General features: G+C 41.7%; 1 protein-coding gene across 2 annotated transcripts in view; it reads left to right on the forward strand.

Moving 5' to 3' along the window:
- Positions 1-14,853, forward strand: part of LOC119488771 — a 92,403-nt gene extending 77,550 nt beyond the window's left edge. Inside the window, exons 4-6 of one of the 2 annotated variants that reach the window (XM_037770664.1) lie at positions 1,295-1,500; positions 9,423-9,674; positions 14,792-14,853. In XM_037770664.1, coding sequence (XP_037626592.1) covers positions 1,295-1,500; positions 9,423-9,642 — 426 coding nt within the window. In that variant the 3' untranslated portion in view covers positions 9,643-9,674; positions 14,792-14,853. Of the gene's footprint in view, positions 1-1,294; positions 1,501-9,422; positions 11,117-14,791 lie in introns of those variants that run through there. The other variant, XM_037770663.1, reaches the window with a different exon arrangement.
- The last annotated feature ends 2,337 nt before the right edge of the window (positions 14,854-17,190 follow it).

Raw genomic sequence — 17,190 nt, forward strand, 5'->3', positions numbered from 1 at the left:
TTCTCATTCCTAGGGCGTCAAATACCGACACTTTGTCACGGCCGTCGACGTTCGATACCGCCGCACAAGGAACCTTTTTGCGGTCGTAGGAGACCCACCGGGCTGTCCATTAACTACCATGTAAACCAATACGCGGCAACAGTAAACGCACAGGGAAAGTGTTGTGGTGACGTAGTTTAAAGAGCAAAAGAGATAGTCAGGGCGGGCGGGGGTTGAGGCGGATGGGTCCAACAAACATAAGGCTTTCATCCAGGAGACCTCTGTTCGTGTCCCGTGCATTACATTTCACTTTCATTTTATAATCAGCTGATCGTTCGTGTTTTCACAACGACCAGTCACATTTGTAAAAATGTAGTAATTTTAAGCCCAACCATGTTGTTTTTTCCTAAACCTAAGTGGATTTGTTACCTAATCCTAAACAAGTGTTTTTGTTTAATTCACAGCATTAAGCATCTGTTTACTGCAACCGACGACAGAGGGGTCTGACAAAGCGTCAGTTTGTGACGAGTTGGGATGAGAACGTGTTGGGTTTCAGGTGCAAAACTCTTGCCTTAGACCCTGTTTACACTTGGTTTTAAAAATGCGTCTTGAGCAATCAGATCACAAGTGGACAGCGCAAACGACCACCAAATAAAACCCCCCCCAAAAAATGGCTAAATGAATGAAGTGAAAGGAAATGGTTATTCAGGGCGATTATCAGGCTAAGAAGAGTTTATAGCCATGCTAGTCGGCCGATGAGGCTGTGCTTTGACAGAGCTGTGATTTGAGCTAAATGCTAATATCAGCATGCTAACAGTGACAATGTTAAAAATGTGGATGTTTGGCAGGTAACGCTTACCACAGTCCCCATCTTAGTTTAGCATGCTAACATTTGGTAATTTGCTCTAAACATAGACTAAAGTTGGAGCTGATGGGAATGTCATTAGTTTTGCAGATATTTGGTCATAAACCAAAGTATTGGACCAAGTGAAATTTTGAGCTTCAAATTTCTTGAAGTTCATCTTCAAAGGGGGATCGATGCCTTTACACGATTCCATGACAATCCATCCAAAAATTTTAGATATTTCAGTTTGGACCAACTGACCAACAATGCCATCCATATAGAGTCACACTGCCAGCGTTGCTAAAAGCCCTCTACAGTGTTTGTGGCTTTAGATTTTTTTATTATTTTTATGCATCTAAAACTGAAACCATCCTGATGAATGTTAAGATTTTCCAGTGATTAGACACAACAGTGTGACTGCGTGGTGAAGTCATGACACTTTGCTTTCTTCTCTCTCTCTCTCTTGTCCAGTACCAGCTCCAGAGGAGTTCTCCATGGCGCTCGGTGAGCTTCCAGTGGCAAACGTGGCTCGTGCTGATCACTGCGCTTGTTCTGCTGGGTCTGGTACCTTACGGTGTTTACTGCATGATGACCGCCTTCACCAGCCCTCCTCCTCCCATCACCTTTAAAGTGGCAGCAGCCTCTTTTGGCCTGCTGACAGAGATCATGCTGATCAAGTGAGTGTTTTTTTTTTTTTTCCTCTGTATGTATTAACCCGCATGTCTGTACTTTTTTAGATATGTCTGGTCTCTGGATGTGTTTTCCTCTGCCAACAATATTATCAAGTAACATTTCATTTTTATGCGAGTTTCAAAACAAGAAGTGTCGTGAGTGTCGGTGTCATCCAAATAATCAGCTCTAAAAACATGCCGTTGTTCGACCCCCAACACCCCCCACCCCCCACCCCCCACCTCTCTTGTTTTCACTTCTGCTTCTTTTCCATTTTGATATTGCTAATTGGAATGATGCCTGCGGTACTGTAAACCATTAGTAAATGAACAGTCTGTTTTTATCAACATCTAGCTTGTAAATAATGCATTAGATTCCTGGCATAAACAATATCTACTCTGTGATTAGAAAGCAACATATGGCAGACACTGTAATCAGATTACAAATACAGGTTATGTAATCTGTAGTTGTCTAAAGCAGCAGTAGCCCAATCAGGCTGATTTCTGAAGAATACCTTCTGGATTACTTTGAATTATGTCTGAATAAAGAGAAATAATAGTCCTAATAGTATGTTTGAAAATAATGTGACATATTGGCTGGCCTTAATCAACTGAATGCTTGGATTTAGACAAGCTCCCCTGCTTAATAACCTTCATTGTAAAACATGATGAGAGTAGTAGAAGTGATGTAACCCTCCAATCACCCTAAACTGCTCCTCGTGCCAGTAGCAAAATTAAAACTTTGTGTTCTACATCCGTCCTTCCTCCAGTATTTGTCTTAACTAAAATAAGAGAGGCTGTTTGTAATTAACTCAACAAGGCTCGTAACTTTTTTTTTCTTTCCCCCCATTAAGCGCCTTTGCAAGGAATGTGGCTAGTGAACTGGTAATTAATAAATATGGTTGCACTGGTAATGTGCTTCTGCATCATTATGTTGCTGAAGCCCTTATCCACGCTAGTAATGAGCTGTAATTTTATGACAGGAAATTGGTTTGTTTACAACACATTCAGCGGCTTCAGACGAGTCACATTCTTGGCAGATCTCGGCTGCAGGTATTCGCCCATTGTTTGTGTTGAAAGAGGTTCAAATATGTTGTCATGCCAACAGTTATGCTGTTAAAATACTAACACTTTGTTAATGTGCATGAATCACTCAAAATAACTAAGCTGTTGTTGTGTTGTTGTGGAGCTTAACAGCCCAGATCTTAATTGAATACAATAAAACCATTCCTCAGATATGTTATATCATTATTAGGGCTGTCAATCGATTAAAATATTTATTTGCCTCCTTCACAATTAATCGCATGATTTCCATAGTTAATCGCAAATTAATCGCACATTTTTTTATCTGTTCAAAAATGTACCTTTAAGGGAGATTTGTCAAGTATTTAATACTCTTACCAACATGGGAGTGGGCAAATATGCTGCTTTATGCAATTGTATGTATATATTTATAATTGGAAATCAATTACAAGCACAAAACAATGATAAATATTGTCCAGAAACCCTCACAGGTACTGCATTTAGCATAAAAAATATGCTCAAATCATAACATGGTTAACTCAAGCCCAACAGGCAACAACAGCTGTCAGTGTGTCAGTGTGCTGACTTGACTATGACTTGCCCCCAAACTGCATGTGATTATCATAAAGTGGGCATGTCTGTAAAGGGGAGACTCGTGGGTACCCATAGAACCCATTTACATTCACATATCTTGAGGTCAGAGGTCAAGGGACCCCTTTGAAAATGACCATGCCAGTTTTTCCGCACTAAAATTTAGTGCAAGTTTGCAGCGTTATTTAGCCTCCTTCCCGAGCTAGTATGACATAGTCCGGTACCGATGGATTCTCTAGGTTTTCTAGTCTCATATGATGCCAGTATCTTCACTCTAGCTTTAAAACTGAGCCTGCTACAACCTATGACACTGGAGGTACCCCGCTGCACTAAACAGGTTTTCTGTTCAGTGATGCTTGCATTATTACTGGTACAATTGGAAGGTCGGTGGGTGCCCTTATTAGCTTCGGTGGGCCTCACAGATCCGTGCCCCATGGTGCTTGGTGCTGCCTGGGATGTGCCAGCCTCCTGCTGCCCCCTGTCAGGGTGCATCTCAGTCACTCTTCACCCCGAGGGTGGAAGTCCTTATGAGGAGCAACCCCCTCGTTTCTCACCCACCACACGGCCTGGCTGTCTTAGAAAAGATAAACAAGTAAACAGGATGACCTTTTTATTGTGGTGAATCCATGTCATGTACTCATGTGTTCATTTACTTGATGAAATGGCAACATGCAATAATGCCACTCGATTGGCAGGGGGGCTAAAGCATTGTGCTACCTTCACAGTGAATGAGCCTCTGTTTCTCCATTACCTGTTGTCAGTTGCCATGGCTACAACACAGTTTAGTTTGCTATAAAAGCAATGAAATTGTCCGATTTTGTCGTGATAGGCCAGTTCTGAATAGAATATTTGATAAAATATGCCAGCTGAGAAAGTATCTTCTCACCATAATGAGAAGTTATCGTCATTTTGTTAATTAGTGCAATGCTTTTTTATTTTTCTCCTCTGATCCTTTAAAGGAGAAGATTACCAATATTCTATATTTTTCTTAGTGTCAACAAATTCAGTGAAAAGACCGAAAGCAACAATGAATTGATTGCTTTGTTGAATTTTAGGATTTGTGGAATAAATTGTAATTAGTGTGTTTTTGTTCAGTTTTGTGTCTTTCTTTAGTTCAAAAGGAAAGTAAGTTGTCCTGCTATCATAAAGACATTTTTTTAGGACTGTCAATCGATTAAAATCTTTAATTGCGATTAATCGTATAATTGTCCATAGTTAATCGTGATTAATCGCAAATGAATCACACATTTTTTTGTCTGTTTAAAATGTACCTTAAAGGGAGATTTGTCAAGTATTTAATATTCTTATCAACATGGGAGTGGACAAATATGCTGCTTTATGCAAATGTATGTATATATTTATTATTGGAAATTAATTAACAACCCAAAACAGTGACAAATATTGTCCAGAAACCCTCACAGGTACTGCATTCAGCATAAGAAATATGCTCAAATCATAACATGGCAAACTGCAGCCCAACAGGCAACAACAGCTGTCAGTGTGTCAGTGTGCTGACTTGACTATGACTTGCCCTAAATTACATGTGATTATCATACAGTGGTCATGTCTGTAAAGGGGAGACTCGTGGGTACCCATAGAACCCATTTTCATTCACATATCTGGAGGTCAGAGTTCAAGGGACCCCTTTGAAAATGACCATGCCAGTTTTTCCTCACCAACATTTAGTATAAGTTTGCAGCGTTATTTAGCCTCCTTCATGGTTGGTGCCAAACGATTCTTTGGGTTTTTTAGTTTCATATGAAGCCACTATCTTCACTCTAGCGTCAAAACTGAGCACACTACAACCAAAATATCACTTCACTGTGCATTAATGCATGAAAGAAATTAGTGGCGTTAAAACAAAATGGCGTTAACGTGTTATTATCGAGTTCATTTTGACAGCCCTAGAATTGATTCTTCTACTAAGTATTGTTTGTGTGGGTGACATGTTTCTTTCATTACAATGTAGTTTATTTTGATTCAATCTCACATACACTATCCTGATGCTGTAAATACTCATTAGAGGACCAAATATGTATTAATCCACAGCTGAAAATAGTCCCCAACAAATGTAATATTTCACTCTGTTTGATTAACGTTTACTAACAAATAAAGTGCCCAGCTGTTTTAGAAAATGACTGAACCTTTTTTTAAAAATGAAACTAATAACTCGTGACCAATTTTTAACAATTTACATTATGCGTAAGAACCAATGGGATTTGTGGAATTTGTTTACAATAACAAAAAATCTTGTTCAGTTCAGTTTCTTTGTCTTTCTATAGTTCAAAAGGAAAGAGAGTTGTCCTGCTATTATAAAGACATTTCACATTTCGACAGAAGAAGAAGCAGGAAAAGAAAAGAGCACAACAACTTTGGGTTAAATTGCTAAAAGCTACAAATGAATGTGAAAGGAGACCCACTAAATTGTGCATCGTTTGCTCTTCCTCGCAGTCCTCCTCATTTCCATCAATTGCACTCTGGCTTCCTTTCAACATTTTGAACCTCCAAAAACAATCTTTTTTCGTGCTGCAGGTCTGTTATTGGACACATTCACAAAGTCACATGACATTTGTCAGGCTTGAACTGCCTTTCAGAAGAGCTGTCACACAATATGCGCCCTCTCCTGCCTTTACTGTCACGGCGAGAGTCGGGGCGCCGAGACAGTGCCCTGACCATGCAGCTCTGCACTGTGAATTTTTATATGCCATTGCCTGGAGGTTAGAAACTCTCATTATGCCGTGTTAGATTTATTAAAATAGATTATGGAAATGTTAATTAAGTCATTAATTACATTATTTAAGCAGCATTGACAGATAAGGGTGTGTGTGTATGTGTGTGTGGGGGGTGGGGGTGTCGAGCTCCCTGGGTGGTTTAAAAGGATGTGATTGGTGACAAGGGACACTGTGGAGATGGCGTCTAACCGCTAGCGCTGACATGATACAAAGTGGCCTACACTGCTCTCTCACCTCACGCTACTGTCTACAGCAGTTTGCAGAGCTGCCCGAGGACGGGTAGCTCATCGCCCTTTTGCAGATATAAGCGTACACAAGGGTACAAATCTACTTTTTTTGATGCAGCAACTACACATACGTTAGGAGAATTCGGGGACAGAGAGAGAGCAGTTCTTAAAGTGCGCACATTCTGCTTTACATTTTTTCTTTTGTGTGAGCATTTGGTACGAAGCATCTGCCGTGACATTTGAGCAAAGGCCTCAAACCATTTTTCCAAGCCGCTCTAAAGGAAAACACAACGGCCCAATTGTAAGATGAATCACCCAGGAGTTGATACTATGGACTCTCTTATCTGTTGACAGTTTAGTTACCACGAAGCGCAAGAAATGTGTTTTCCAATTCTCTGAGAATTGAGCTTTTCTTTTCTCTGTCCCATCAAACCTATATTAAGGGAGGGAAAATTGCTCTGATCGCACTTGATAAGGACAAATGATAGATGTTGTAAACAAGCAGAATGCTTCAATTGTGATCCGAGGCATTGATTTGCCTCAGCAGCCGATACTGTGTGGACTGAGGTTATGCATCCAGTCCATCTGCTGGGAGAGGGCGTATTTGTTTGATGTCCAGTCCAGTCCAGTTTATTACTTCATACCAAACAGTTCCCTAAAGATGTTATTCATTGTATATTATTAACTTTTCTAGTTAAAGGTGCTCTATATGATATCCAGAGCATTAATATAGCATCCAACAACTAACTTTAATTTAATTAACTATGTAAAGATATACATCAGACCAGCAATACGTCATCCAGTGTTCGTTGCATGACCACGCCCCACGGAAAATAATCCCTCGTAGATGGTAACAGTGTGAAGCAAAGATGTTAGAACATGTCTCCAAACTTCTACTTCAAACAAACCGGTAATAGTAATAACGCTATGCTGAAGAGTTGGAGTTGGTTGCACCAACAAATAAATCCAAAAACAATGATCTCAGATTTGTTCCCCTGCCGTGTCCTAAATAAGATCTAATAGAGAGGCATTATGGTGCCAAGCTATAGACTAGACCATCAAGGCGTCATCGCCGAGGCTGCACTCCCTTTTGGAGGAAAGAAACTCGCTGCCACAGGAGAGAACATAACGAAAAGCTGTTGTGTAGTAACATTAGGTTAATCCAGGCTTTGACACTGAGATTTGAGGCACATATGATACTTTAATATTCCCTGTCAGTGTGGTAAATGGCTAAATGACGCTGATGACAGTGACTAGCATGGCTAGCTAACGTTAGCTTGAGTGGGAGGCTGCTGCAGTGATACAGTCATACATTAACGTTATAGCAGCATCAGACAGTCGTCTCCAACTAAATCTCTCAGCATATAGATCAAACAGTTGGTTATTAACAGGTTAGTTAGCCTAACATGATTCAATCAGATACGTAGAGATGTCCGGATAACCAATATCCGACCACTGTGTTGGACGGAGGAAGACTGAAGGAACATACCGGCGATCAAGGTTAATTTATTGAGGTATCGCGAACACTCAGGTTCAGGCAAGCTCGCAAAATAATTATTAGACATGTGTATAAAACAAACGTTTGTATAACAAGAGATGAATGCATACAAATTTGGCAAAATTACAATCAAAACATACGTCAAATTGCATTGAAGTCTATGGGATCTTTGGTTTTCTTTCCCCCAAAAGGGGACGCGGCCTTGACTTTTTTGCGAAGTACCCATATGTGCCGGTCTGATATATAGAGGACTAATGTCTACCTGAGTAGAGAATGAAGTCACTCTCCCTCTGTGTGTGTTGTAATCTGAGCTCTTCCGTGCTTTGTTAACATAGCCGGGCCGGCCGCACGTGCGTGTTAGTGCATGTGAGCGCGCCCCATTGGCTAGCTCACGGGCGCCGATGTGCACCGCTCTCATATAGAGGTTACAACTGATAACGCTGTCCCAACCGACGTTGCCGTTGCGGAAACGTAGCACCCACCCTCCGTTTCCCGCCCCCCCCCCCAGGTAAATTCTGTTAGCTCTGTCAGCACTACTGCTGTTGTTTTCACAGTTGGCTTGCGAACCGCCGCCACGTTGAGGCAAAGGAAATGCTCCCAATCTGGCATTTAGCACCTTTAAATAATGAGCATCAGTCTTGATTCCTCAGGTCCTCCATCAGGTTGCCAGGCAGTACTGGAAGGTGTATGTCTTGATATTAAGTGGCTACTGATTGTAGGAAATGATACAGTATGAGGCTGCCCAGCCACCTCGGAGTCAAGCTATCATGATTAGCTCCTACATCAGTCACATGAACCTCATGATAACTAATTCATTGCTGTGATAGTTAGTATGCATCATCATGAACAATCACATAACAGCACTTAGCCCCCCCCACACCTCCCCCCCCCCACCACAAGACTTAAACATGCATATTTTTCCTGTCTGATAGCAGCTGAGTGAAAAGAGTACTAACGCTACTTTGCCTTTGTAAGATCTTGATTTATTTCTAACAGTTTTAGAACTTTTAAATCTTTCAGAACAACATGTATCTGCACAAATGCTCATTCCTTCTTAAATATTGCCCACAGCATGACTAGGTGGAGGTAACCTCTTGGCCAATCACCAGACAGGGATGTACTGTAATATCTGTGTCTCCTATCAATACTTTCATATACAACTAATTTGTATGGACTTCAGTTTGCCATGTTATGATTTGAGCATATGTTTTATGCTAAATACGGTACCTGTGAGGGTTTGTGGACAGTACTTGTTATTGTGTTGTGTTGTTAATTGATTTCCTATAATAAAATGTACATACATTTGCATAAAGCAAGCATATTTGCCCACTCTCATGTTGATTGTTAAATACTTGATAAATCTCCCTTTAAGGTTCATTTTGAACAGATAAAAACTGTGCGATTAATTTGCTATTAAATATTTGAATCGATTGACAGCCCTAATGCAGATACATATAAAAATGTAAAAGTGTTCTAAAGTCAAGACGAGACTCCAGTTCTTGATTTGGACTCTTAAATTGCTTAACATTTCTCAAAATACCTCCACTTCCTAAATATCTGGAGAGACGGTCTGACTGGACTGTATGTGGTTACATCATATCAGGAGGCCAAGCAGCACCCTGGATCCAGCAGTAGTTTCCCCACATACTCTAAAGACTTGGTTAATACGGAGAGGGACTTAATAATGAGATTAGGATTATGTTATTATACTAACAAAGTTATTCGGGGTTGAGTCAAAGTGTGAATGCAGCTAATTGGTCTTGCGTGACAGAAATATGTGGGATGAAGCAATCGGACCTCGAGTCCCTGCGTCTGTTCCCTCCCCTAATGTTTGCACTCATGTGGTGTTTTTTTTCTCAGGTGTCTGTCCAGCTACCTCAGCAGTCGTTACCGGCAGGCTGAGCAGAGCTCCTTCACAGTCCGGGCCAGAAGCTTTGACGAGGACAGAACGAGTCCGGGCCGCTGGGATCGGTCTGAGGCCTCAGCAGCGGCGGGTCACGCTTCATCGGCGGCCTCGCCCAGCCAAGTGGACGAAAGGAAAGTGGCTACGTTGAAGAGTGGACATCTCAGCTTTTTCTGAACCACTAACAGAAGGAGTTTACAGAATATGGGGTGAGAGTAAATCCTATGGGTATTACCTATTCAAGATATCAGTTTTATCAGCGTGGCATTTATGATATTATGCTTTAAAACCTATTTTCGAGGTGTCAGATATTGCTGTCCTCAAACCCCTTACGCTCTTTATTCAGTGGGTATATTCTCACCTATTGCAAATTGATCATAAGGAAGCTAATGCACGCAGCTTGCATGAGTGTGTTCAGGCTCAGGGAGGGAGAAAAAAAAAAAAGCCTGGAATCACTCTCTTTCCTTAATGATGTCCACACAGAGACAATGGGGCGCCGCTCTGATTAGTGTCACCTGTCCTTGTGCATCTCATCAGTTCCATTATGGCTCCATCTCCCATGCTTCTCCTGCTAATTGAATAGCCTGTGAAGTGGTGACGAGGACGGGGGCGAGAGCAACGTCTGTCCCGCTGCTGCTTCAGAAATGAGAGTGAAGCTTCCCAGCGAGACACTACTGCGCTTCTTAAAACATAAACCATTATCATAGAGATGGAAAAGGTGCTAACAAGTAGCCCTCATGTTATATTACCGTCATATCGTCTACGGATTATGTTCATATACAACAGCTTTTAATTAGCATCCACTGAATGTTTTTAGGGCATGCGATGCTGCACTACACATTTCTTTAGTGTGTATCAGACAGAGCGTTCACATTGGACGTGGCCATGAGACACTCACTAATGTCTTTCAGTCGCTGCACATGGCAACTTAAGTATTGGGAAAGCAAGAGTTTGACATTTTTGGAAATACGCTTTTTTGCTTTCTTACCAAGAGTTGGATAAGAAAATTGATATCTGTCTGTTAAAGAAATATAGAAGAATCTAGTGACCACTTTGTGTGTTCCGCAATCTAGCGGCGCTGCCATTTCTGCCGTGGCAAATCGTAGTGACTCTACTGTCTGATGACTTTCAGCCGAATGCGTCCGTAGTTGCTCGCAGTAACTTAATGGTCGGCGTAGATAATAAACCCAGATGAGTATGTATATAGAATGGATTCAAGTCTAATTGAAGGCTTTATGAGGACACCTACATGTTCTGTTCTGTACGTTCTGTTCATGTTTTTAACAGCTGCGATCACTACGAACAACCACGACGCATTTGTCTGAGAGTCACCAGTTAACACGGTTTGCGGACACTTTGTACTTGTTCTGTTTATGATGCCCACCGAATGATGTTTACTTTGTGATAATTATGTTGGCCTAGTTAGAGCAACTAATGTTACATTTCACAATAACACCACAGTTATAGTTGATTGAGTTAATTTATTCTGTGGGACCACTGCAGCCCGAAGGCCATGTCTTTATCCAGCTAACATTAGCTAACGTTAGCTAAGCAGTGTTAAATTAGCTGACGTTACTTGTTTTACTATTTTGATTCTTTGGCAACAGTGTTTTCTGAAACTTTCACGCCAATAAAGCCACTTTGAATTGAATTGAACTTGTTACACCATGTCAGGCTAAAGTTAGGAAGCTGGGAACTGCTCAGGTTCCTCCCAAACTCCTAGACATCGTTGTATCCTCAGGTAAAAGTAGAAAATTGTACAGATTGCAAATTGCATTCAAACATGTACGTATTGTTGGGAGACGCCACCGCAGTAATGGCAACTTGTCTACTTTAGGTATTTCCCGAATTTGTGTATACTGTAAGGCTGCAGCCAGCAGCTGGTTATCTCAGCTTAGCTAAGCATAAAGACTGGAAACAAGGGGGGAAATATAGCCTGGCTTGGTCAAATGGTAACAAAATCCACCTACCTGCACCTCCTAAGCTCACTAGTTAACATGTTATAACTTGTTTTACATTCCCAAAATGTCAAACTATTCTTTTAATATTATGAAGCTATAAAATTTGGTCTAAGAATAAGGCTGGCTTTATTCTATATGTTTCATATTGTCAACAAATCCCATAAAAAGATGATGACATTACATTAATCCCGCCAGCCGGACTCTGCTGCTGACCAAGCGCTCACGTTTGTTTGTCTGAGTTTGTATCTTTTGTGGTCCTTGTTTTATGTGTATTGACGTATATTCACTGGCAGCGACCTTCTAATCTGCTCATGTCGAGCAACATTACTACAGTTTCAATGTCTATATCTGTAGAATATATCACATTCTACAGATATAGACATTAAAACTGTAATAATGTTGCTCGTATGATGTCAATATACTGTCAAAAGATCATTTTCACTGTCTATTTTTGCTGTGAACTGCGCGGCACCGGGAAAAAATAGGCCAGGCCTTGAATCTCTAGAAGGGATGCAGCTGACATGCAGCCTGACCGCGCTGCTCTAACCTGTTAACATGAATGCCGAAATAAAAAACAAAAGGTTTTGCAATGCACATGTGTCCCGGTCGTAAGACAGAGACTGTGAGAATGTGTGTGGGTATCAAAAAAGAAGGATGTCTTAATGAAAAGAAAACGTCCTCTTGCAGTGTTGACAGTGGATTCTGTGAGAAAGGAGCCAACTAAGAGAAAAAATAAGATTGAAATGACAACGGGTAACATGAGGCAAGCACAGGAAGGCTTACATGCACTAATGGGGGTGGCCAAAGAAGGAAGAATGCTCTGTCAGTAGCAGTCAGTCCCTTGCTAATGAGCTAAATGTTTATTACAGTAGATTTGACTGTGTGGTGCCTGTGTGTGACTGTGTGAAGCCATAAAAGGCCACTGGCCCAGACGGACTACAGGCACATGTCCTTAAAGACCCAATTAAAAAGAGTCTTTACAAGGTTATTCCAGTACTTGTTAAACACACACACAGTGCCTAAATCAGGGAAACTCTCAATCATTAAGTCTGTGCCCAAAAAGCTAAAAGCAAGCATGCTGAATGACTTTGGACCAATCGCCATCAGTCCCGTCCTTTGTGAAACCACGGAGAAAGCTCTAGCTAGAACTCAGTCATCTGACTTCCTCTGTGGTACAGATGATATACTGCTTTGTTTAATACCATTACTAAATGTGTTTTATGTGTGGATTTTGTTTAGCTTTTAACTCTATGAAGACACGTCTTAATACATGTTTACAAAGACTTCTTTCTAACCGACCACAGAGTCTCCACCAGCGGAGCGATGTCTGACTCGCTCATTGTTAGTACAGATGCTCTTTTTAAATATGCAGATGACATGGCCGTAGCTGGCCTTCGTGAAGTGAAGCTGAGTATTTGGTCCAAACACGTGCTTTTCAGGCGTGGTGCAAAAGTAGCAATTTGGAGATCAAAGTGTTGTTAAAACATAAAGATATGATTATTTGTGCCCAGCAGGTTTTCACAACAGAGCCTGATGTATTTTCCAGCCAACTAGCTGAAACTGTTGAAAGTTTTAAATATCTTGACACGGTCCCAGACTTCCAGTTGAACTGAAAATACGAACTATATTTTCAAGAAATGCACACAACGGCTTCATCTTCTTAGAAGACTTTTTTAGCGAGTCAGTCAATCTTAGAAACTCTGATTGAGAGTGTTTTCAACATTCCACTTGACTTCATGGTCACCTGACCTGCAGGCCAAAGGAATGAGCTAGCAAGAATAAATTGGCATTGCCAGCAAAATAATTGTGAAGCCCCAGACGAAGTTGTGTGAGCTGTATATCATCAGGACATGAGATAGAGCCTTAAGCATTCTGACCATAGACTGTATAAACAGTATAGGTGGACGACGCGTCTTCACTTGTTTTAGGTAATTTATCTGTAATTTGTATTTGTGCACTGTAGTGTAAGTTGTTTTTCTCCCTCAGTGGTATCTTTTTGCCACATTTGTTCTATATGTCTCTTGTTTTATGTTACCTGTTCTTGTGTTGCTTTTACGTTTGTTGAGCAACAGACAATTTTGCACTCTAATGGACAATAAACTTGTTTTCTATTCTATTCTAAATGACCAAAACCAAAAACCTACCTACAACCACCCTGTCTGTGGCTCTCCGCCCCACCCCAAGGCACTGAAGACGTAAATCTTAGCTAAAAAATATACAGCTTTTGGGGGAAAACAACTTTTAAAGACTAATTTTCCCAAAACAGCTGGGCTCTGAAGTTTTTACCAAACATTACTCTAAATTGTTTTTCTTTCTTTGGGGCTATTTTCAGCTGTGGATTAATACACATTTGGTGCTCAAGTGAGTATTTGGGGCAGCAGGACGGTGGGTACGTGGGACTGAGTCAAAGTAAACTGCAGTGTGTGTGTGTTTGTGGTAATGAAGGAACATGTCAACAGTGTGGCTCTTTGTGCTTTCAGAGGACTAAGATATATCAGGCTTTGGATAAACACAACACTTTTTAGGCATCACTTCACTGTTGGTTTTGGCTTTTTCATGGGATTTGTTGACGATGAGAAAAAAAGGAGAACATCTCCAGCCTTATCCTTTAAACATGGCATGGCCAAGGACATTCTTTCATACTTTCGGCAATCACTCTTGTGACTTCTGACATGTTCATTGTGAGATTAATGGCTGAGAGCTCTCCTTGAGACAGTTGCACAATAGAGTCCAAACACAAGCGACACCATTCAGTTTGTACCACAGGCTTTTTTAACAATTAATTTCCAGTCTACAAAACAGAACCGAGATAATGCTGATGACATCATCTAAATGACCCCGATGACATCATCTGGATTATTTGCTCCCCCAGAGCCACAGAAGGCATTTGAAGGCATTACTGTTTTCACAGAAGTTCCACTTTTATGCATAATGTTCGCTGTAAAGGCCCAGACACACCAAGCCGACATCAAAGAACTAGCGGCGATGAAGGCCGGCTGTTGGCGTCGCCTCACGTCGCTTTTGTCTTGGCCGACAAGTTGCATTTGAACACACCGCAAAGACGGCGGCCAGTTAGCGCGTACGTTCTGCGCCTGGTGAGAGGAAATAAGTCTCCACACCATCAGGCGGCAGTAGTCTGTATTCGTCATTCAAAAAGGGAAACCGGAAGACAGAGGACTGCGGATCAAGCCCCCAGGAAGAGCGCAGGTCGTTGATGCCAATATTTGTAGTGGCCAAACAGCGGTACTACAACTTTGTGTCCGTCATGTGATACCAATGAACCCAAAAAGACTTTTTCTCATAGCCTTACGCTGGGAAAGAGACTTCTGTAACTCAGCGGATCTTCTTTTTTTTTTTTTTTTGAGGTGAATCAACTTCCCAGTATGAACACCACTGGGAACCACTGAGCAACTCTCATAGGAATCAGCCTCCAACACGGGCAGACTAGAGCCGACGGTGCGGGACACAGCGCAAAAACTAGGCTGACAGATGCTCACCGACGGCTCCAAACTGTCCGACGGCCGACTGTCGGCTCGGTGTGTCAGGGCCTTGAATCTACTGTAAATAAATGTTGTTCTATAAATGTAGGAATGTTATTTTTTAACAAAAATAAAAAATATATATTACATTAAACAATTGAATGCTGTGTTATTGTAATTACTGCAATTATTCAACTATGATATTGTTCAAAAACTTTTTGATATGGAACTCTTATAAACGGAGGCAGGCCTCTCACTGATGTTTACACTGAATCGTTTTCAGGTCTATCTGTATTTAGTCAAAGGGAAATACATGAGATATTTTCCAGATCTGCAAAGAAAACCTTGAGATAAAAAAAATACTTTTATTTTGATTGGATAAACATTGCCAGCTGTGATGCAGGGCTGTAATGTTGGTGCCTCTCCTGCCAGGCAGGAGCTTTGCTGTTATCTGCATGTGCCTGAGGCACAGCTAATGTAAAAAGATCCTCCTCACTCTGCTCTGCTCGGCTAGCAGTGAGCTCTGCGGGCTTATCCTGCTCAGTCCCCCTCCGTTTCACCTCTCGGTCACAGCCAAGTGACTCTCAGCTGTGCGCCACCTCAGCTCGGGCCTTTTCTATACACAAGAACAGAAGAAGTACAGCAGTATCTCACACTGCTGTATCTGGTTAATGCCACAACGACAGGACTGCAGAGGCTTCTCCCAGTGTCCCCATGCCTGTATGGTTCCGGGGCTTAATGTGTGCGTGTGGGGCCAGATGGACACTTTCATGAGTGTATGAGTGTGGATTATTCTGCCGGCTACATCTGGGGCTCCACATGGTACAGCAGACTGCGGTAGGAGAGGCAGGTGGGCACGTGGGGAGGGCGCCCCTCCAGTGGGCTCTCTTACATCTATACCCACCGACAGGGCATCGCCGCAAATGGCAGACCGAAAGGTTACTAGACGATCCTGCTAGACAAACGCATCTCTAAATCCTGGCAAACATCGCGTCCGCTTCTGTCCTTAACTTCCTGTCTGACAGCAGCAGCTTACCGTATCCAGGTGCCAGGTGTGACTATAGTGCTCTTTAAATGTCCTTTATTTGGCAAACGCTTTTGTCCTAAACATTTTTTTCCCATTATGCACACTTTGGGAACAATATGGGGTGCAGTTTCTTGCTCAAAGACACTTTGTGATGTGAACAAGAGGAGCCAGGGATTGGGCTGCCAGTCCTATGATTAATGGCCTACCTACTTTACCACCTGAGCTACAGCTGTCCATAATATGAACATGCCACCATCAACACATTAGCACATAATGTTCTGGTTCATTGTTGTCAGTGTTCATCGCTGGGTCAAACAAGCAGATCATATGACAATGTAGCAGGCAGACAAAGAAAGTAATACTGTATGGCATTGAGAAATCACTAGTGCTGTAACAAAGTCTACGTTCAGACTGCAGGCAAATCTGATTGGTTTCTCATATCAGATCTTTAGAGGTGCTAAATATGGGATTGGGAGCCTCTCAACAGCCTTAAAAATGGCAACGGTGCAGCTATCGGTGCTCACAGCTAACGGTGCTAACAGCGCAAACAGTGCAGACAATGGTAAGAGTGCTGACTGAGACGACAGTGTTTACTAGGGTTGACCCCGAAATGTGGTTGGTGACCTTTGTCGATGCTTAGCTCGGACTTTGCCGGTGTGTTCCGAGCGGGGCGAGCTCTGTGCGCTGCGGCACGGAGTGAGACCCGCGTTCCGTTCATCTGGATGTAGGCTACTGTCACCGCTGCAGTACAGGGTTAGCGTTAGCCGGCTACACAGAGCAGCATGTAGCTTGAGGCTCGTTCTCTTCACATGCTGAATCATTTCTTGTGAATCCTTTGTGCATAGGTACGCATCAGAATGCAGCATGGGTAATGGCGGACTCCGCCACTAACAATGAAAACTACCATATAGAGAGGTGATTGCTAAATGTAAATAAACTGAATTGAAATTATAATTAGTATCAAAAACAGGGTTTGATATTATGAAAACCTTAAGGATTATAACTTTAAGTAATTATCAGTTGCCTATTCCCTTAGCCAACACTACCTTTGAAGGCATGAAAAGCAGAAATAAACATTTGCATATCATTGAAATCATATCATTTGATTCAGCAAAGAACATACCCTCCCTATACCCACATTATGACACAGACACAGTATGTGTTGGTCAAAAATGCGTTTATACAGATTTCTAAGTAAAATGTATATGTTGTCAAATTTGAAAAACTCAACTCATTCCATTCCGAAATTCAATTTTGC

This window comes from Sebastes umbrosus, chromosome 5, assembly GCF_015220745.1.
Source record: "Sebastes umbrosus isolate fSebUmb1 chromosome 5, fSebUmb1.pri, whole genome shotgun sequence".
NCBI classification, from domain to species: domain Eukaryota; kingdom Metazoa; phylum Chordata; class Actinopteri; order Perciformes; family Sebastidae; genus Sebastes; species Sebastes umbrosus.